This window comes from Trichechus manatus, unplaced genomic scaffold (assembly GCF_000243295.1).
Source record: "Trichechus manatus latirostris isolate Lorelei unplaced genomic scaffold, TriManLat1.0 scaffold00002, whole genome shotgun sequence".
NCBI lineage: Eukaryota > Metazoa > Chordata > Mammalia > Sirenia > Trichechidae > Trichechus > Trichechus manatus.
In genome coordinates, this window is record NW_004443938.1 from 24,423,171 (window position 1) to 24,445,361 (window position 22,191).

At 33.9% G+C, this 22,191-nt stretch overlaps 1 protein-coding gene across 3 annotated transcripts in view; it reads right to left on the minus strand.

Moving 5' to 3' along the window:
* STXBP5 (syntaxin binding protein 5) overlaps positions 1–22,191 on the minus strand; it is a 196,064-nt gene that overhangs the window by 38,200 nt on the left and 135,673 nt on the right. The window contains exons 19-21 of one of the 3 annotated variants that reach the window (XM_004368844.2): positions 19,634–19,699; positions 13,164–13,223; positions 13,019–13,066 (exon numbers count right to left, since the gene is read on the minus strand). In XM_004368844.2, coding sequence (XP_004368901.1) covers positions 13,019–13,066; positions 13,164–13,223; positions 19,634–19,699 — 174 coding nt within the window. The remainder of the gene's footprint in view (positions 1–13,018; positions 13,067–13,163; positions 13,224–19,633; positions 19,700–22,191) is intronic. The other 2 variants (XM_023729224.1, XM_004368845.2) reach the window with 2 other exon arrangements.

Consider the following 22,191-nt stretch of genomic DNA (forward strand, 5'->3'; position numbering starts at 1 on the left):
GCTTAAAGGAAAAAGTTGATAAAGGGTGGGGGATATAAATTCTTATAATTAAAACTTCTGCTAGGATGTGTCTTAGGGGTTTCATTCCCTTGAATGAAGAGACACCTATCTAAGTATTTTATAATTGACATGGCAGGAGTACTGCGCAGTATCTAGCAAGAATTTATCTTGAGTAGCACTGCTTACTTGAGGTGCTATCACCTACCCTTACCTCATTTTACTGAAATTGTGAATGCTCACATTTTTGTTTCATGTCATAGGTAATATAGTATGAAACTGGGAAAACCTGAGCCAGTAGTTGTTAGCCAGACATAAGAATGTCATGCTAACATTTAAACTATATTTTGAAAATTGTTTTTCTAAAATTAATTCATGTTCATTATAAAGAATTCAAACCGTGCAGAAAGTACACGTTAAAAAAATTGTCCACTATCCCACCAACAACAAATGATTAGGATTAGCTGAACATCACTTCTGATATCTTTTTTTGTGTGAGCACAGATGCAGATAGATTGCAATTAATATTTTTCATAAAAATGTGATATTGTACAACTAATAAAACTTAATTTTATTTAGTTAACTAAAGTAAAATTAAAGAAACCACTGTATTTTGAAATATTTTCTTTACTGCAAGACATATCATTTTACTCTTGAATGTAGAGTACCTAAAGCGCCATCATGATAAAGGGAGAAAATACTGAAGTTGTCAAGGAATTCATTTTACTTGGATCCACAAACAATGCCCATGGAAGCAGCAATCAAGAAATGAAACAACGTGTTGTACTGGGTAAATATGCTGCAAAAGACCTCTTTAAAGAACTGAAAAGCAAAGATGTCACTTTCAGGACTAAGGTGTGCCTGACACAAGCCATGGTATTTTCAATCACCTCATGTGCATGCAAAAGTTGGGCAACGAATAAGGAAGACCAAAGAATTGATGCCTTTGAATTATGGTGTTGGCAAAGAATACTGAATATACCATGGTTTGCCAGAAGAATGAACAAGTCTGTCATTGAAGAAATACAGCTGGAGCGCTCCTTGGAAGCAAGGATGGCAAGACTACGTCTCACATACTTTGGACATGTTATCAGGAGGACCAGTCCCTGGAGAAGGATATCATGCTTGCTAAGGTAGCGGGTCAGCAAAAAAGAGGACGACCCTTGACGAGATGAATTGACACAGTGGCTGTAATAATGGGCTCAAACATAGCAACGACTGTGATCATGGCGCAGGACCAGTGTTTTGTTCTGTTGTACACAGGGTCGCTATGAGTCGGAACTGACTAGGCAGCACCTAACAACACAACAACGTATCATTTTTAAAAAGTTCTATTATCAATTTCCCTTTAGCGTTTCTAGAAGTGTACGTATGAAGATGACAAATGCGTTCAGCTGTTGTCTTTATTTCATCCTCATTTTTAGGCATATTTTTGTTAGATATGTAATTCCAGGTTGAGCTTTTCAGCATTTTAATAAAATTATCCATTGTCTTCTGGTCTACACTGTCTTTGGATGAGAAAGTCAGCCATCATTTGTATCAGCGTTTCCATTAATGTTACGTACCTTTTTTCCCTCTACTATTAAAATTTTCTCTTTACTGTTGGTTTTCAACAGCTTGATTATGATGTGCCTGGGCGTGGTTTTCACAAGAGCTTCCTCGATCTGTAAGTTGATGTTTTCACAGTATTTAGAAAGAGTCTGACCACTATTTTTTCAAGTATTTTTTATGCCTCATTTTTTTCATTCTCTGGGACTCCAACTAGATCACATGATAATGTTTCACAGGTCACTGAAGTTCTGCTTTTTTCCCTCAATCTTTTTTCTCTTTGTCCTTCAGATTGAGTAATTTCTATTGATCTGCAGGCTCACTAACCCTCTCTTCTGTAATCTCCATCTGCTGATACCAACCACATCCAATGAAGTTATTTCAGATATTGAACTTTTCAATATAAGAATTCCCATTTTGTTCATTAAAAAGTTTCTAGTTCTCTGTTGATATCACTGTTCATTCATTATGACCATCTTTACCATTTAGTACTTGAACATATTATAGCCAAAACCCAAACCAAACCCACAGCTGTTGAGTTCATTCCAACTCATAGCAACTCTATGGGAAAGAGCAGAACTGCTCCATACGGTTTCCAAGGCTATAAATTTTTATGGAAGCAGACTGCCACCACCAGAGCAGCTGATAGGTTCAAATGCCAACCTTTGGTTAGCAACCGAGCTTTTTTAACCACTGCACCAATAGGGCTCCTTGCTTTAAAATCCTTTGATACTAATCTCAACATCTAGGTAGTTTTGGGGTCTGTTTCTACAGACTAATTTTTTTTTTCTTGATTATGGGTCATACTCTCCTGTTTTTTCACGTCTAATGGCTTTTAATTATATGCTGGACATAGAAGATACCACACTGAAGGAAGCCTGGATTATATGTTAATCTTAGTGTTAAGTTTTGTTCTGGCAGGCAGTTAAATAACTGGTGGATTGTTTCGGTTTTATCAGGCTTGGTTTTATTTCTAGTTAGGGTAAGTCTATTTCAGTTACACTAAGATGTAGTATGCATTCTTAAGGAGTGGCCTTTTTAGGATATCAACTGAATGACCCAGGTGCTCAGAAAGGATTACCTGCAACAACTCTCAGCAACTGCATGACCTCTGGTATCATAATTCAGCTTAGCCTGATCACCAGTAGCTTTGTGGAGTCTTGACCAGTTCATGTGCAGCCAGCCCTCAGCAAGAAACCTTCCTTGAATCCCCACATAGACTTCTGAAATTTCTCTCTGAGCAATTCCTTCCTTGCTGGTACTTTGCCCCACAAAATTTCAGTCACATCAGCATCCTAGAACTCCAATCTCTGTCTCTGTACCATAGGGAGACTGCCACTATCCAAGGACTTAACCTACCCTGTGCTGCGACATGAACATGCCTAGCATGAGGCAGAAATCTGGGGAGACTGTGGGGCTCACCTCATGTTTTCCTTTCTCTCAAAGATGACAGTCCTGGAACGCCTGTTGCTCAGTGCCCGGAAACAATTAACAATTGCCTCATATATTCTGACCAATTTTAAAGTTGTTTACTGTGGGACCGAGGTCCCAAACTAGTTATACCACATGGCTGAAAGTTGAAATTTAGGCTAAAAGTTTTTTTCCCCATTTTTTGTGACTACCTCTAATAAATAAGCTTGTTTTCAGTTTCAGCTTAATCAGTCTCCTAGACGGAAGGTCTAAAGAGGCAAATCTATCTCTGGAAAACCTCTATCAGTTTTCCTGGCTTATACCCTGTGCTCTGATATAATTTTAGGATAAAGGATTTGTAGACTTTAGCAGGATTTTTTCCAGCAATTTTCTGATGCTCACATTGTTACTTCTCAGGATTATCAGGACTTGCCCAGCCCAGTTATGCACCCAGTCAGCTGATTTCATTGCACTTATCAAGAAATTTTTGCTCATGGCTTGAAGTTACTCATCTTCCACTGTGGCCTTCAAATTGATGGCATATGATTTTAATGAGTTCTTGGAAGATGCCTTGTCTCTGTTTTTCTCTTCTTCAACAGTGTATTCTTCAACTCTTGCACCTTGCAGTCAGTATCTTCCTTGTTTTCATGTATTTTGTCACTGGAGAGTATAAACTTTCTCTCTTTTCCTATGCTTCTGTCCCAGCAGAAACAATGGGGATGATTAAAGTAAAGAGGCTTCTTCAGTCTGAGGAATACTAGTATCAGAAATACATCCAAGCAGGTTGTTATCCCAGGTCTTTGCTCTCTCTTCTTATAAACCTGAATAATAACAACAAGCTGCCTTGCTGAATAAGTAGTAAAGAGCTGCATTTGTTTGGTAAAATAATGATGTTATACCTGATCACAACAATCATATACGCAATGTCAGACTCAATACCAATGACAGATGTATGATGTCCAAGAGAAGCAAATCTCCAGGCAAGGAGACTGCTTGGACTGTTACCCATAAATGACAGTTTCATCATGGTTGATGCTTTTTAGTTCTTTTCAACTGGAAAAACCCTTGGAAAGTTTCTGGATTATGGAGTTCTCTTTATTTCCTTTAAACAGATGCTTTGCAGTTTTCCTTTAGTTTTTCTACTATGTTCCACATCTTATAGTTCTACAGAAAGTTTCTTAAAAGAAAAGTAGAACTATAACATCTTCTTTTTAGAGTGTGGCATCTATAGTAGAAACACAATTTAACAACAATAACAGGTAAAAGGATTTATTAATAAACAGTATGACGAGGTTGCCAAAAACAGCAAAAAACCAACCAGGACGGTAAAGCGACTAAAAATAAGCTTGAAGGATAGAGCAAAAGAGAAGAAAAAAGACTCATGTAAAGTATGATGGTGGTTGTTAAGGACTTGAAGTGATTAGATATGAAAAAGGATTAGATTTTTTCTTTAAGGAATCCAGGAGGAAAAACTGGGAGCAAGAAGACGAAACTCTCTTAGCACTTACCAAACATTATTTTAACAGCCATTAAAACTAATAATCTCAATATCTAGCTCCCAGGCTAGAATGTAAAACCCATGAGTTCTGGAAAGAATTTATCTTGCAAAACACTGTATCTATGTATCTGTCTAGCACTTATTGGGTGTTCAATAAACATTGAGATGAAAGAATGAATCAATGAGTGAACAAAAACTGTCACTGGAACCTTACTTCTATAGAAAAAAGCTGTATTTCTTCACAAATGAAACAAAACGAAGGCGTGGCAAATTAAATATGGGCTTATTAATAAAAAAGATGACTTCTGAAAATACTCACAGAACACATATCCATTCCCTGAAATGAATGGAAATTTTTAAAGAGATATAATACTCTGGTCCAGATTAGGCTATAACAAGTTCTACTCATTCTTGAACTATCCTAGAGCTTTTGTCTTCAACATTTTTTTTCCTGTCTCTATTTTCTTTCCAAGAAAATCTATAAAACTTAATGATTAGTATGTCTAGTATAATATCACCATAATTAAACTCTTTGTAACATCTCAATGAGCATTTTCTACAGAATGGAAGGGTTTATATAAATAATGGCAGAACACAAACTGCCATTTATAGTTCTCATATATTAAACAATGCTGGAAGAATCAAAAGATGATCGAAGGAATACACAGAGTCACCGTAACAAAAAGAACTGGTCCACATCCAGCCATTTCAGGAGGTAGCAAATGATCAAGAACTGATGGTACTGAAGGAAGGGGTCCAAGCTGCACTGAAGGCACTGGCAAAAAACAAGTCTCCAGGAATTGATGGAATACGAAATGAGATGTTTCAACAAACAGATGCAGCGCTGGAAGCGCTCATTAGTCTATGCCAAAAAATCTGGAAGAGAATACCTATTTGTACCCATTTCAAAGAAAGATGAACCAACAGAATGTGGAAATCGTTGAATAATATCTCATACTCAAGTAAAATTTTGCTGAAGATCATTTAAATGTGGTTACAGCAGTACACTGACAAGGAACTGCCAGAAATTCAAGCCGGATTCAGAAGACGACATGGAACGAGGGATATCACTGCTGATGTCCGATGGATCATGGCTGAAAGCAGAGAATACCAGAAAGATGTTTGCTTGTGTTTTATTAATTATGCAAAGGCATTTGACTGTGTGGATCATAACAAATTATGAAGAACACTGCAAAGAATGGCAATTCTAGAACACTTAATTGTGCTCATGAGGAACCTGTACTTAGACCAAGAGGCAGTCGTTTGAACAAAAGGGGATATTGCATTGTTTAAAATCAGGAAAGGTATGTATCAGGGTTGTATCCTTTCACTATACTTATTCGATCTGTATGCTGAGCAAATAATTCGAGAAGCTGGACTCTGTGAAGATGACTGAGGATTGAGGAAAACTCATTAACAATCTGTGATATGCGGATGACACAACCTTCCTTGTGGAAAGTGAAGAGGACTTCAAGCACTTATTAACGAAGATCAAAGACCACAGGCTTCAGTATGGATTACACTTCAACATAAAACAAAAATGCTCACAACTGCACCAATAAGCAACATTATAATAAACGAAGAAAATACTGAAGTTGTCAAGGAGTCCATTTTACTTGGATCCACAATCGACACCCATGGAAGCAGCAGTCAAGAAATCAAAAGAGGCATTGCATTGGGCAAATCTGCTGCAAAAGACCTCTTTAAGGTGTTAAAAAGCAAAGATGTCACGTTAAGGACTAAGGTGTGCCTGACCCAAGCCATGGTGTTTTCAATCGCCTCATATACATGTGAAAATTGGACAATGAATGAATAAGGAAGACCAAAGAAGAAATGATGCCTTTGAATTATGGTGCTGGGGAAGAATATTGAATATACCATGGACTGCCAGAAGAACAAACAAATGCGTCTTGGAAGAAGTACACCCAGAATGCTCATTAGAAGCAAGGATGGCAAGACTTCGTCTCACGTACTTTGGACATGTTGTCAGGAGAGACTAGTTCCTGTAGGGAATCATGCTTGGTAAAGCAGAGGATTACTGAAAGAGAGGAAAACCCTCGATGAGATGGACTGACACAGTGGCTGCAAAAATGGGCTTAAACATAGCAGTGATTGTAAGGAAGGTGCAGGACAAGGCAGTGTTTTGTTCTGTTGTACGTGGGGTCACTATGAGTTAGAATCAACTTGATGGCACCTAACAACAACCAACATAGTTCTCATGAAACAAGAGCAGACAAAGGCATTATTTCAGTAATGTACCTTTAACTTGGACTAATTTCCTTTAACTATGTTAGGAAGCAAACATAGCAAGTTATTTCTAGAAAGACTATTGCAACCATTTTAATGTAAAAAAAAGACGATTCTATAGAGAAAGAAATGCACACAGAAAATACTGGAATAAAAACAGACTTTGCTAAGCACATTTTATTATGAAATTTGATAGAAAATATATTCAGAAATAAAATTTTAAAAGTCTAATATACAATATACCAATGATGCTCAGATTTTAGTCTTCCTGAAAAATAAAAAGGAACTCAGGGGAATATACATTTAAAATATCATCAACATTGAATACTGAATATTTTGTTCAAGTTTTAGAATAATGAAAATAATTTTATAACTTAAAATAATAATTAATTTAAAACAGACTTCACTCATATGGCAACAAACTCCAAATAGATCTTTGTGAATTTAAAATAATTGGGAAAAAAAGACCAAACAGGAAATACAGAGCGGATGCTTGAGTGTAACAGAGTAGGGACACGCTGTAGTAAAACAGCAGTCAAGAGACCTGCTTTCTGTCATTAACATGAAGTACTACTTTGAATATGTCACTTGGCTTTTCTGACACTTAATTTCTCTTCTTGAAAAATAAAGGGGTTAAAACTGCTTCAAAACTGTATAACTTAATGGGTTAGTAATTCAGAATAAAATGAAAGAGAATAGATTTAAGTTGCGTTAGAACATTTAAAAAAGGAATCACTGGGCCGCAGGTATAAAAGAACTACTGAAAACCGCACTTGGACTAATGAACGTTATCTTCATTTAAATTGGCTTCAAAAATTATCTTGGTTTCTGTTACCCTAGGTGGTGCAAGTGGTTAACACAACTGGCTACTAATGGAAAGGTTGGAGGATCAAGTCTACTCAGAAGCACTAGGAAGAAAAGCCTGGTGATCCATTTCCAAAAAATCAGCCATTGAGAACTCTACGGAGCACAGTTCTGCTCTGACACACATGGGGTTGCCATGAGTCAGAACTGACTGGATGGCAATTTTTTTAACTGCTGTTAAGAAATTAATCATTACCCATATAACTGTACGAACTCAGAATTTGAGAGATATACTCCCTATATTAACAAATATCACACGGAAAAAATCTAGTATAGTGTCTAGAACTTAGGAGATGCCCCTTATATGAAGCTATTATTTGTACTTGTTTTGATGTGACACCCGTTGTTGTTACTTGCCATCGAGTAGGCTTCAATTCATGAAGATCTTACGTGTAACAGAACAAAACGCTGCTGCTCCTGTGTCATCTTTGTGATTGCTGGTACGTTTGAGTCCACTGTTTTGGCTACTGTGTAATCCATCTCATCGAGGGTTTCCTTATTTTCACCTACCTTCTATCAATCATGATACTCTTTTCTAGTGATTGGTCTTTCCTGATGATATGTGTCCAAAGCAAGCAAGTTGAAGTCTTGCTATTCTCACTTCTAGAGAGCATTCTGATTGTATTTCTTCTAAGACTGATTTGTTTGTTCTTCTGGCAGTCCATGGTATATTCAATATTCTTTGCCAATATCAAGGTTCTAATGTATCAATTCTTCTGTCTTCCTTTTTCATTGTCCAGCTTTTACATGCATATGATGTAACTGAAAAGACCATGACTTGGGTCAGGCACACCTTAGTCATCAAAGTGACGTCTTTGCTTTTTAAAACTTTAAGGAGGTCTTTTGCAACAGATTTGCGCAATGCAATGCATCATTTGATTTCTTGACTGCTGCTTCCATGGATGTTGACTGCTGATCCAAATAGAATAAAATTATTGACAACTTCAATTTCTTCTTCATTTATCATGATGTTATTTATTGGCCAGTTATGAGGATTTTTTGTTTTCTTCACATTCAGGTGTAATCCATACTAAAGTCTTTGACCTTCATCTGTTAAGCGCTTCAAGCAGTCTTCATTTTCTGCCAAGCGAAGTTGTGTTATCTGTATATCACCGGTTGTTAATGAGTCTCCTCCAATCTTGACGCCATGTTCTCTTGCATATATTCTAGCTTCTCAGATCATCTGTTCAGCATATAGATTAAATAAGTTAGGTGAAGGATACAACCCTGCTGCACACCTTTTCCAATTCTGAACTACACAGTATCCCCTTGTTCTGTCTGAATGACTGTTTCTTGATCCATGTAGAGGCTGAACATGACACCAATGAACTGTGCTGGAATTCCAATTCTTCATAATGTTATCCATAATTTGTTATGATCCATACAGTTGAATGCATTCATGTAGTTGATAAAACTCAGGTAAATTACAATAGTTTTGATTCTTCATTTTTTAATCTCTAGTATTATTTTCCCCTCATAGCTTCATGTAATCAGCAAGTTTGGTACTCATTCCTTCTATGTGAAAATTACAACGAAATGAGATATAGGCAAGGCCACAGACTAGAATCCAGCTAGACATCTACTTTTAGCCTGAAACAGAATTATAATGAAACAGAACTAATAATCTAAATAATCTTTAGAAACAGTTAATCATGTAATTTCAACAACAATGCTAGTATCTGGTCCATACTTTATTATCTTCTTCATACGGATATCATGAAAAATTTGAATAATACTTTGTTAATAAAGATACATATTTTACTACTACTTTTATACAAACCTATAATAATGAAACCCTTACAAAATTTTATACTCGCAAATTTTTATAAAATATAAATAAGCAAATAAAACACTGATAACCAATCTTATTTCCTAAGTGATTTATGGAAATTGCTAATGCCACAGGAAAAGTTAGTGATTTTAGGTTTAATAAGATTTTAGTAATAAAAATTAATCATAAGGTCTGAACAGCTAAAAATAATTACTATATGTGTATTACATGCATGGCTCTTTCCTTATGGATGCTTTAACTACATCATATTCTACTGTTTTTGCTGTTAAACTGACAAGTCTAAAGCTATGTCTTTATAAGTTACTGTTATACATGAGGACTCACTGGGTAGCACAAACAGCTAAGTGCTTGACTACTAAAGGAAAGGTTGGCGGTTCGAAACCAGTGTTGCCTTGGAAGAAAGGCTCAGCAATCTCCTTCCAGAAGGTCACAGCATTGAAAACCATATGAAGTGTAGTTCCACTGGGTACACACAGAGTGTGAACTGATGCAATGACAACTGTCTTTTGTTTTTTTTTTTTGTTGTTATACATAAAGAATGAAGTCATTGCCAACATTATTCACCTGAATTAGTGGTCAATTAGGAAACAATGAAGTTAGATTTTAGATAGGTGGGTTAGGGCACTCCATCATTCTCTTTAGATACCATTCCGTTGTCTCTGGTCTTTAAGGAAAGTAGACTTCCAGGCCCAGTGTTTTATGCTTGGGTGATAGGTACTGAGATGACCCGGTATTAGGAAGGAACTTAATATGAACCATCTTTCTCCAGATTACCTTGTAGACAGAAGAGTGCCATAACCAGATTATCTAATTACAGTTTGCACAGTGGATTTGTTTTTGAATCCTTATAGCCGTCAGTATATTCTGTTAGTACATAAAATAGTGTTTAAGAGGATAAACTGTGGCACTGGACTACTCTGGTGTTATTTGCTAGCTGTGTAACCAACAGATACATTCCTTTAACTCTCAGTTTCCTCATCTGTAAAATGGAATAACAGCAACTAGCTCATTGAGGTTACTGAATGAATTAAGTGTGAAAAAAATATTTATAAAAAGTTGGTACAATGCCACGAAAATTGTAACTGCTAAGTACATAACAAAAACATAGTTATCATCTCAGCTATACTGCCAGATAGTAAGAAAAGTGTTGTTTTCCCATGACTGCACTGGACTGCTAAGGTGGGAATGGCATCCTGCTGTCCTTCCTCTCTCCTCCACCCCTACTTTGACACCAGGAACAGTTACTCCCCGAAAACAAGTGAAACATTTCAGAGTCAAGCTATTCAGTCAGGCTTCTACACAAGGCGGTTCTTTTATCAGTGCCAGCCTTGGAAGTTCTAGGCTTAATTCTTATGCCTTTTCATTAAAAGGCCACTGTATAAGTGCCTAAATATGAAATGTTTGTAGACTGCGGAGGAGACAGGTAATAATTTTATGAAGTTAAGAATACTTCAGAGCAAATATAGGAACAAATGATGAGGTCACAATGATCAAGGAGTCCCAGTACTTTTGACACCATAGCTTTGCACTGAAAACTCCAGCCTTGACAGAAAGGTCTTCAGAGGATTCTATAAATTTTCTTCTAATATTCCATTGACATCTTATGAGTTTTTCAAAAGCATATTTTATGTTGTCTTATTACAAAAATAGATACTAATGTATTTTTTTTTAACTGCAAAAACTTTAGTCTAAAATGGGGCAGTCTGCCTTTGTATGAAGAAAAATTTTGAGAAGTTAGCTTTCCTTCCGCATACCTAAATCTTAGGGTTAATAAACATACTGAAGGAATCCAAAAAAATAAACAAAATTATATATAAAATAAGGAACATAACAATGCTTCCTAAAAATTAAAATAATTATGCATAACTATGTAATAATATAATTTTGAAAAGTTAACATCTGTCTCAAAAAGTGTAACTATAAAAACTGATATGACTGTAAGAAAAACTGGCCAATAACTTAAAAAGCAAGCAAGAAAGTTATCAAAGATTTATCTTTCCAATAATGATCTCCGTCCTAATAAATTTGTTAAAGAAGTCTTTCAAATACTCAAGTTCATATAGTCAATGTTATACATTCTTTTCAAAGCACCAAAAAAGATGGGAAGCTAGTCAATACATTTAACAAAGCAAATATAACCCAGTAACAAAAATCAGACAAATTATTAAAAAAATATATACAGTTATATACAAAGTGTCTTTCACAAAAGGTAAAATTCCTAGGTAATTAAATTCTAAAAGTTGTTTGGTAAACTATATGTAGGAAAGTCCCTTCTAACTTTTTACACTATGTGTCAATAAAAGAACCTCTAAAGTACTATTAAGACAGAATATATTACAAAGGAAATTGCATCATATAATTAAAGTGATTTAACTATTACCAACTGAATCACTAAAAAAACCACAAAGAGGTAAATAAGAGCCCTTTGCCCAAGAATAAGCCACTTTATTTAAAAAATGACAGAGGGTAATAGAAACCATTAATATAACCAAACAGGGTTCAATTTACAATATGTAAAAACATGGACACTAATTCCAAGAATTTTTTATTTATTTTATTATTTATTAAGCATTATCATGAGAAACACTAAAGCTATTCCAGCTACCCGGAAATACATGTAGTTTAATTCAACTCAAGGAATATGTACTAAGAATTTTGGGGCAAAAGACCTAACACAATAATTGTATAGTAAAAATTTTAGATTTAAATCAAGATTAAATTTATTTTCTTTTTCTGAAACAGTGTTTTCCAAGTCTTTTAAAAACTTTGGAGAACATTAAAATTTCTGTGACCAAAAAAAATCATAGTTTGATTTTGTCTCAGATTTTGATTCAATATTTTGTTCTTCAATTTTAAACTCTGAGAATCTTGAATTAAGAATGCAGTGAAAAATACATCCACAAAAATAATTTGAAGGAATAATACAAAACACTTCTCATCACTCATTTTTACTTTATGGAGCGGGGGGAGGTTCTAGACAATTCCCATTTAACTTTAAGAGTAGAGCAGACTCCCACTGCCATCGAGTCAATTTCAACTCATAGGAACCCTACAGGACAGAGCAGAACAGCCCCATGTGGTTTCCAAGGCTGTAAATCTTTACAGAAGCAGACTGCCACATCTTTCTTCCATGGAGCGGCTGGTGGGTTTGAACCACCAACCTTCCAGTTAGCAGCTGAGCACTTAACCACTAAGCCACCAGGGCTTCCTACAGTGAAGACTACAGACTAAATAATCAGTCTTTCAGAAAAAACGTTTCTTTGCAATCTGGATCTTGAAAAATGTTAAGGGAGATGGAGTAAAGGTAGAAAAATAGAAATAAAGAAAAAACTGCTTCAAAACTAACTTGGGAATTATGAAACTGTGCAATTTATGGCATAAATTGAACCCTGTTTATTTTAAAATAAAGCAAAAATAAAAATTAATAGAACAATTCACACTGTAAGTCAGAGAAAGAACTGTAACCCCAATTAAAATGATTTTTAATAATTATTGTCCCAGTGAGTTTAGAAGAGACACAGCCCAAGAGATTAATTATTGTTTAGCACAAGGAATAACAAATTAATATATATAAAATGCAATGCACTGGATAATTTTCTGGTGTTGGGTTAGCATTGCATATAGCAAGGATTAGAAAAAAAATAGAAATTTCTATTTCCTACCTATATCACTGGCTACCATCTTGGAAAACTTTCTGCTTTTGGTCTTCACTGAAAATAATATTTTGATATAAAATGTCAAAATCTATTCAAAGTAAACTAAACGAATTAAATGTAAATAAAATACTTTAAAATAATGATACTATACCCTTTTCTATAAAATTATTCATTTTTTGTTCATCATCTGAATTGTGTGGTGATGAAGAACCTACACAAATAAAGACAACGGAAGGAACAAGCACACAGTCAGTCACAAACACTGAGTGGTAACAGGAAAAAAGTACAAATGAAATAATCTGGTAACCTCTAAAACAAATTCACATTACTGACCAAAAGAATCTGTCACATATATAGTTAATAAGTCTTATAACATTACAGTAAGAAAAGTAATCAATACTATAGTATCTTGCCACAGTAAACCAATCCCTAGTATATGTAAATATGAACTCAAATCCAGTATTATTTTCCTAATTAAATAACAGTTTGGAAAGATAAATATACATATAATACTTAATATTTCAATTACTATAATTTGATTAAAATTCCATCAATTTGAAATTATACTACAGAAATCTTTGCTGTTAAAAATCAAAAGCGGAAATACTTCTTTTGACCCAATCACCTTGACTTGTGGGTATTTATGATTTTATAATCTTTTAAGGATTAGCTTAGCTCTGCTATTTTCCTTCCTAAAAATGTTCTATTCCTTTGCTTCCCATGCATTAGAAAAATCAGCTGAAACTCTTTATCTGGGATTTTTTGTTTGTTTTCTTCATTTCTGAAGAAAGAAAGAAACAAAAATTCTTTAAACAGAAGTTGGAGCCCTGGTGGTGCAAATGGTTAAGAGCTATGACTGCTAACCAAAAGGCTGGCAGTTCGAATCCACCAGCCACTCCTTAGAAACCCTCTGGGGCAGTTCTAGTCTGTCCTATAGGGTTGCTATAAGTCAGAATCGACTTGATGGCAATGAGTTTAGTAGGATGTCTTAATGAAAAGTTAAATGTTATTCCAGCTAGAAACTATAGTTTTGTATAGGACAAGAAGTTTATGAATCCTAAATTATAAAATCTTGGAATTGAAAGAGATGTTAGAAAACATATAAAAGAAAAAGATAAGTATCAGATAATGAATATTTTTTTAAAGAAAATTTAGGAATTCTTGACTTTAGTTAACTCAGAAAGGTTCATCTAGGAAAAACAGAATCCTGTATGAGTACTATCATGGTAAAACTTTTGTTATTAAAGAGTTAGCCTGCTACAAAAAAAGTTTAAAATTATTTGTACCTATCACACTATATATTGTAGAGTTCTTTAAACAGTGGGGATAATACTTATATTTTTAGTTATGTTCAAATTTTCACTTAAATTTAGTGAGATAAGAAGTAGCTTACTTTATTTTAGCTATGATTCACAACATTATCATATAAGCTTATCTAATATTTTTATAATTAAAATTTTGTCTTTTTTCATTAAAAATGTGTTTCTACTTTTTTTTAATTTCTAAAATGAATAGTATTTCTTTAATTTCTAACATAAATCTTTTCTTATAAATGCAATTCTAAGTGGTATTCTTGTTGGTCACTTTTAGAATCAAACTACCTATCCTTTAAAGGCACATCTCAAATGGTATTTTATCCATTAAATTTTTCATAATCTTCCCAGTTGTAAGTCACTTCCCCTCCTTAGAATTCAATTCCCGTTAACACTTGATCTGTACACTTCCCTTATGATGTTGACCACTTTATAACTTATATTTTAAATTTACACAGCATGACCTTTCCCACTGGAATGAATTTCTGAAAAGCGAGAACCATATCTGATTCATTTTTGTATCCTCTTTGTACTCAATGGAGTGCTTTACATATAAAAACCAAACCCATTGCCTTCAAGTCGATTCCAACTCATAATGACCCTATAGGACAGAGCAGAACTGCCCCACAGGGTTTCCAAGGCTGTAATCTTTACGGAAGCAGACTGCCACATCTTTTTCCCATGGAGCGGCTGGTGGGTTCAAACCACTGACCTTTCGATTAGTAGCTGAGTGCTTTAACCACTGCACCACAAGGGATCCTATTCTTCACATATAGGAATCTCTAAATAAGTATTTGTTGAATGAATGAAGTTTTTCTGTCAGAAGTAAATATCTAGAACTTAATTTCCTTTCTGTGCATTATTATCTTAGTAATAGTACTGACTCTTAATAAATAAGGTCAAAATTAACCCCAATAAAAAGTGTACTTCTTTTCTTTGGCCAGGTAGCAAATATCCTTGATGTCCCGTCTCTCTGACCAAGTAAAATCTGTCAACATTGGCATAATTACTTCTAAAATAGTCTTAAAAGATTTTTTTTAATTGTGCTTTAAATGAAAGTTTACAATTCAAGTTAGTTTCTCATACAAAAATTTATACACACGTTGCTATGTGACCCTAGTTGCTCTCCCTATACTCTGACGGCACACTCCTCCTTTCCACCTCGGATTTCCCGTGTCCATTCAACCAGCTTCTGACCCTCTCTGCCTTCTCATCTTGCCTCTGGACAGGAGCTGCCCATTTGGTCTCATGTATCTTCATGAGTATCATTTTATTTCCCACAGTCCAGTCTAATCTGCCTGAAGAGGTGGCCTCGGGAATGGTTTTAGTTTTGGGCTAACAGAGAGTCCAGGGGCCATGTCTTCCAGGGTCCCTCCAGTTTCAGTCAAACCACTAAGTCTGGTCTTTTTACTAGAATTTGAGTTCTGCACCCTACTTTTCTCCTGCTCCATCAGGGACTCTCTGTTGTGCTCCCTGTCAGGGCAGTCATTGGTGGTAGCCAGGCACCATCTAGTTCTTCTGGTCTCAGGCTGATGGAGTCTCTGGTTTATGTGGCCCTTTCTGTCTCTTGGGCTATTATTTTGCTTGTGTAAAAGATTACTTTTCAAAATCCATTTGATTTTTACTTAATAGGATTTATTGATGCTCATAAATATATTTTTAAAAAATCATATAGGTAACAATGAGCTCAGTAACATTTCCAGAAATATTAATATAGTTTTTATCATATAAATGTAATTCAGATTTAAAGAACAGTCATATGATGTTATATATATTTTTAAATATTACTGTCATCTGATACTAAACAGTCACATAAATGTATAAAAATTTATTATTAGTACTAGTCTTAGCTGATATATTCCATATTACAATGATAGCATAATAGCATATCTATACATAAATATGAAATTCTGAAGATACATTTCAACATAAAAATAGTAAACATAAGCCATAAATGTAAATAAAACAAGCAGACTTACTTTTTCCCTAACTGAAAATGTCAACCACTGGTTGTCATAATTTCTGTGATATGTCATAAAAAAGCTTCAAAATTGTTTTCAACATATCCTACTTGAATATATTCACTGTTATTATTATGGTTAAATAAACAAAGAAAATATCTACAGCTGCTTGTTTTTTCTAAGGCACATGGCAACTTCTGCAGGCACCACTCACATGATGGTCTATATGGCCCTGGGTTTTGCTCAGTTTGAAATAAGTTAACACATTTTTTTCTTTTAACCACTTTAGTATGCCAGATATATCTATATCAGTATTTTCATTTATTTATTTATATTGATACAGTACTTAAAAAAAAAAAAGTACTCAGTGAAGCAATCTGAGTTCTTTGAAATAAAGGTCAAATGAAGGCTACCCCTTCATTGTGCGGGATGCAGCACGTTCAAGATGAAAAAATTAATTTTCTATTCTAGAGAGCATGTTGGCTTATTTAAAAATAAATGGGAAGTACAAACTATATTCATTACTTAAATTTTCTAAGGATGATTACCGAATAGGGCCTTGATATTGATTAGCTGAATCATTGAGATCACAAATCTTGATTACAGGATTTAAAAGTTTTTCAAAAAAGTTTCCCTTTGTTTACATGAATTATTTAGAGTAAATATATTGGTTTTGATAAAAGGTGTATGGCTACTTTAAAGTTCTACAATAATGGTCTTTTTCTTAGTATTTATAAGGGAATCATTTAATGCCCAATCCACTTTTATGTATTTTTTCTTTTCCCATAAATGCTAACATTATTTTAACTATATTGGCTTTAATATACTATATTGTATCATTTAACTATTTATTTACATCATATCTCGTCATGGAAAGTATTTGAGGCTAGCCATTTAATTATAACTTTTCACGTTTTTAAATAATATGATCCTCTTGTGGCTCTTCAGATTAACTGCAAAGTCATTCTGACCATTATTCTTTTTGAACATCCCAAATTAGTAGAACTTGTATGCTGTTGATAAGAGGAATGATAATAAATTGTTTATTTCCCTACCAGAATGCAAACAGAGATGAAGGCAGTAAAGTTAAAACTATGCAAAGAATGAGACAATTAGCCCAGAATAGCAAAAATTACTATTAACTATTTAAAAATGGACAAGTAGACAAAGACACACATAAGTGGTGAGAATATAGTATCAAAAAGAGGTAGCTTTCCAGAATCTTATTCTCGTTTTACTGTAATGCTCTATGTACTTATGCATGACTGATGCCTATCATCTGCTATATAAACATGTTGCAGACAGAACTATTATTTACTAAAGTTTGCACCCCCCACCCTTTTTTTAAAGCAGTCTTTCCTGATATGCAGGAATGGATATAACTCCTCAGAAAATGTTCAGCATAACCCAGGACTAATAAACTAAGAGTTTTATATCTAAAGATAAGAATTCATGATTTATCAGTGACATTTTTACTTTGTATTTTAAGTTCACTGAGAAACAAATGTCTAGTGTCACAGGCATTTCCAAATGTTAAAACTACACTGTCTTTCCACGTGGACAAGACAGTACAATATATTTAAAAATGCTGAACCATGTTTGAGTTTCTGTGGTTTGAGGAAGAGAGAATTTGGAAAGTTTTTAACTTTATTCACTTTCTATACTTAAATACTTAGATATATATTACTTATTTACTTATCTACAATTACCTTTTATTGAGTTACTCCAAACTGCTAGATGTACATACCTTTTGAAAGTTTATCTTAGGACGAAAAGGAATATTAACTTATTTGAGCTGAATCTTATTAAAACCCTTTTGATGGTCATTTAATATACTAAAATGTAAAATATTGCATGTCCAATTTGTCTTATGTCCTTAACACACTGACAAGCGCATCCACATGGCCTTTAGAGAAGGTTAAGAGGACGGGAATAGTATTATATTTATTAGGGGATAGTTGGAGGAGAAATAGCAATAAATAAAAGATACTACAATTAAAAATTTCAAATTCAGAAATAATTCTAGTCCTATGAAGTGGGAAATACAGTTCCTTGTTCCATATTACTGATTTTATTCCACTAATCTTCAGACTTAATATTAGGTGCTAATTATGTGATTCCCATGGCTCCATATATTTTATTACCTAAATGGATGAGGTGAAATATAAAATTTAAAGGATAAGTAAACAGAAGATTTTTGTTTCTTTTAAAGAAAGTAATGCTTAACTTGTGCAACACCAGGAGAATGTAATTATTAAAAAAAATCGTATCACAAAAGCTTTTAAAGTCTAAGATCTAATAGATGTTAAACTGAAATGTCGGAGAGTTTATTAAATACACTTCCCAATATTTTCCATGCTTTTAATTGTTTTGGTTGTGGTAGAACCAGCTATGGAAGGATCAAAATCTATGCAAAGTCAGTGTTATTAAGTTAAGAACAATTTTTCTAGTAGCTGAAGAAAATTCCCAACCAGAATGATTTAACAAATATGGTAGTTAAAATTATAAAGTCAAACTTACTAAAGAACAGCAAAGTTTCAGTCTATTAAAATAAAATAATAAATTCAGCATCTTTTATTCTTAAGTCCTTAAAAGATATCAAAGACAATGTTCCTGTGAAACATTAATATACATATAGATCACATAAAGACCTATTTATGGACAACAAAGAATTGCTTTAATATAGCTATAAAATGATATAAAAAATTACTTTTATTAAAAATGCGAATAAAACTAATCCGAATAATTGTCTTCAAAACCTGAAACCCAATGTCTCCCAGTAGATGCCGATTCATAGCAACCCTACGGGACGGAGCAGAACTGCTTCACAGGGTTTCCAAGGAGTGGCTGATGGATTCGAACTGCCGACCTTTTGGTTAGCAGCCTTAGCTCTTAACCACTGTACCACCTGGACTCAGTCACCATTAAATTATAAACGTTAAAATCTTTTATAATAGTCAAATGGATATTATTTAAGGACTAGGAAAAGCAGCTTACACATCATCAACTCTTCTTTGACTCTACCTATTCTACTAGACTATGCCAGGTATGCCTAGAGGAAAGAAAAGACTGTAAATGATTAAAACATTTGATTCAATGGCAAGAAGTAAAATGTATTTTCCCTACAAAAGTACAACTATTAGAAAGTTAAGAAAACCATTATATGACTTTTATAACAGGTAACAGATGTGGATTTTCATCTAGTGCAAACCGTATGATTTTATGAATAAACGTGTCACACAGTTCCTTACAGATATATTTTAAATGCTTATCTATAAAAAGGAAGACTGATATGCCATATTGGTTTCTTCAGAATTATGATTATTAATGATATTAAATCAAATTACCAGAAGTCGGAGATTTGCAGCGATCCTCTGGGACTACAGTCCCTTCACTAATATCGCACAGGCCTGCTAAAAAAACAAAAAACAAATCATACCACAATTTACATAAGTATAGTTTTATCTCCTTTATACAATAACATTTAATTATTGTCCATTTAAAGAACCCAGCAGATTAACAGACTGCTGGCACTGATACTATGTTCATTAGGTTTAAGAGACAGAAACATAGACACATTTTGATATTGAAACACTTCAAAGAAATGTAGCCGTCATCAGTTAAACAAATAAGAACATAGGTTGGAAACAACGTCCAAAGGAGATAATATGCTAATCTTTAATACATTACATATAATAATGCAGGATACTGTTTCAAATCAGTCATTTGGGGATATATAATATACTTCTTACTGGTTTTCTGTTGAGGTAGAATAAATACTTGTCAGTAAATTTGGTAATTTTCTACATCATATGAACCTCCAACTCACACCTGAAAGTGGTTTCCCGAAGTATGTCTCAAATGCCTCCCTTAAATATTTCTGAATAAAAATAAAGGAAATATTTTATACCTCAAAATTTACAGTATTTAAGATATTGCTCATTACTTATCTTTCAGGGTGTACCTCTTAAAATCTGTATCATCACATTTTTTAAGGTGCTGTAAAGAAATACTTTCTTTTCACAAATATTTATGAATTATAAAAGCTGATCTATCTTATAAGATGACCTGAATTCTTAGGAAAACCATGTGTGTGTGCACGTGTGTATGCCACGAGTCAATTCCAACTCATAGAGACCCTACAGGACATAGCAAAACTGCTCTATAGGGTTTCGTAAGCTGTAATACAAGACCAGATGGCCAGGTCTCTTCTCCCACAGAGTCACTAACGGGTTTGAACTGCCAACCTTTCAGTTAGCAGCCACATGCTTAATCATCACGCCACCAGGGCTCCTTAGCAAAACCATAGCAAGCTATTTTATGCTATAGTTGAAAAAGTAAAGCCATGGTTAAAGGCAAAGTCAACCATTAGTATGCATATCAATTGGCCTGGTGACTGAAAAGAATTCCTGCACGTTGTTTAAAAATTACAAATAAAAACAACACATCAAAAGTTTGGATTCTCTGGGCAATAGTCAAGGGATTATGTGTCTAGGCTTTAGAAGAGGTTAGGTATCACATCTATATATGTGCCTATGTGACCAGTTATCTACTTTCTCATTATTTTGGTAAAAGACATACATTCTTCATACTAACAAAGCTTTTACAGTAACATTTGCAGGACACTTAGTTTGAAATTGGGCTTATGAGAAGGGTTTTCTATTTTGAATTACATATTATTTTTGTTCACTGGGTAGGAAGTTCTTGAATGGCAATCAGTTGTTTTTTTTTTTTCATCAAACTAATGGTTTTGGAAGAAATGAAAACAGTTTTTATAGTTCCAAGATGATGGATGTAAATAGGTTTGCATTTAATCTTTGACAAAATATTTGTTTATATAAATGAACTCTTTCTTGATACAGGACTAGGACAGCAGGTCACTAAATAGTAATGATAATATATCTAGTATTACAATGTGCCTGGCACTAAATTAAAATAATCAGTTTTGAAATTTTAAGCCCTTGGTATTTTTTTGTTGATTTCTATCAAACACTATAAAAACGTACTATGTGATTATTTAAGAAAATGTACTATGTGACTGACTTGTACATCAATTTGTTCATCTGTAAAATATTTGACTGTCATCAATTGGGCACACCTTTTAAATTTTGACCAGATATTGATAAAAGCTATTTGTTGAAACTATTTTCAGTCTGTTTTGATATCCTTTTATTATTGCTTGGTATACTTTATTTACATAAAGTAGTTTGAGCTTTAACTTCTCTTTATTACTTTTTGCATTTGCCAGAGAAAAAATCATTTTTCTTAATGGAGAGTTTAAAACCCTAAATTGGGGGTCTAATCCTTCCTTAACCGTATCAACCAATAAATGCACACTAACATACTGCTTTAAAAATAATTTTTTTTAATATTTATTTTTGGGATATATGTATGTATTTAGAGCCCTGGAGGCACAGTCATTAAGAGCTTGGCCGCTAACCAAAAAGGTGGGCAGCTTGAATCCACCATCGGCTCCCTGGGAACCCTACGGGGCAGTTCTATTCTGTCTATAGGGTCACTATGAGTCAGAACTGACTCGATGGCAATGGGTATTATATTTAATACTACAGGCTATAGAGCTATTTATTCTTTTTCTATTGTTTTGAAAATACGGAAGGTTTTAAAGTAATTGCAATTGTATAGTCAAAAATTTCACTTTCAGAACATCCTACCCATAAATATTGAAAAAAAGTATCTCCTAAAATCTAGATACAGCTTTGTGCCTGTAGTTTTCTTCTTCATAGTTATCAACTTCCACTAGTAAATAAGCACTTTTTCTAATGTGTCTATCATTTCTATATCACTAAATAGATCTTATTTGGGGTTTAATCACATTCAGAATAGTATTCCTTTTTGTGTCCTTCACTTCCTAACTGATAAAGTGACCAGCAAAACAAGACATATA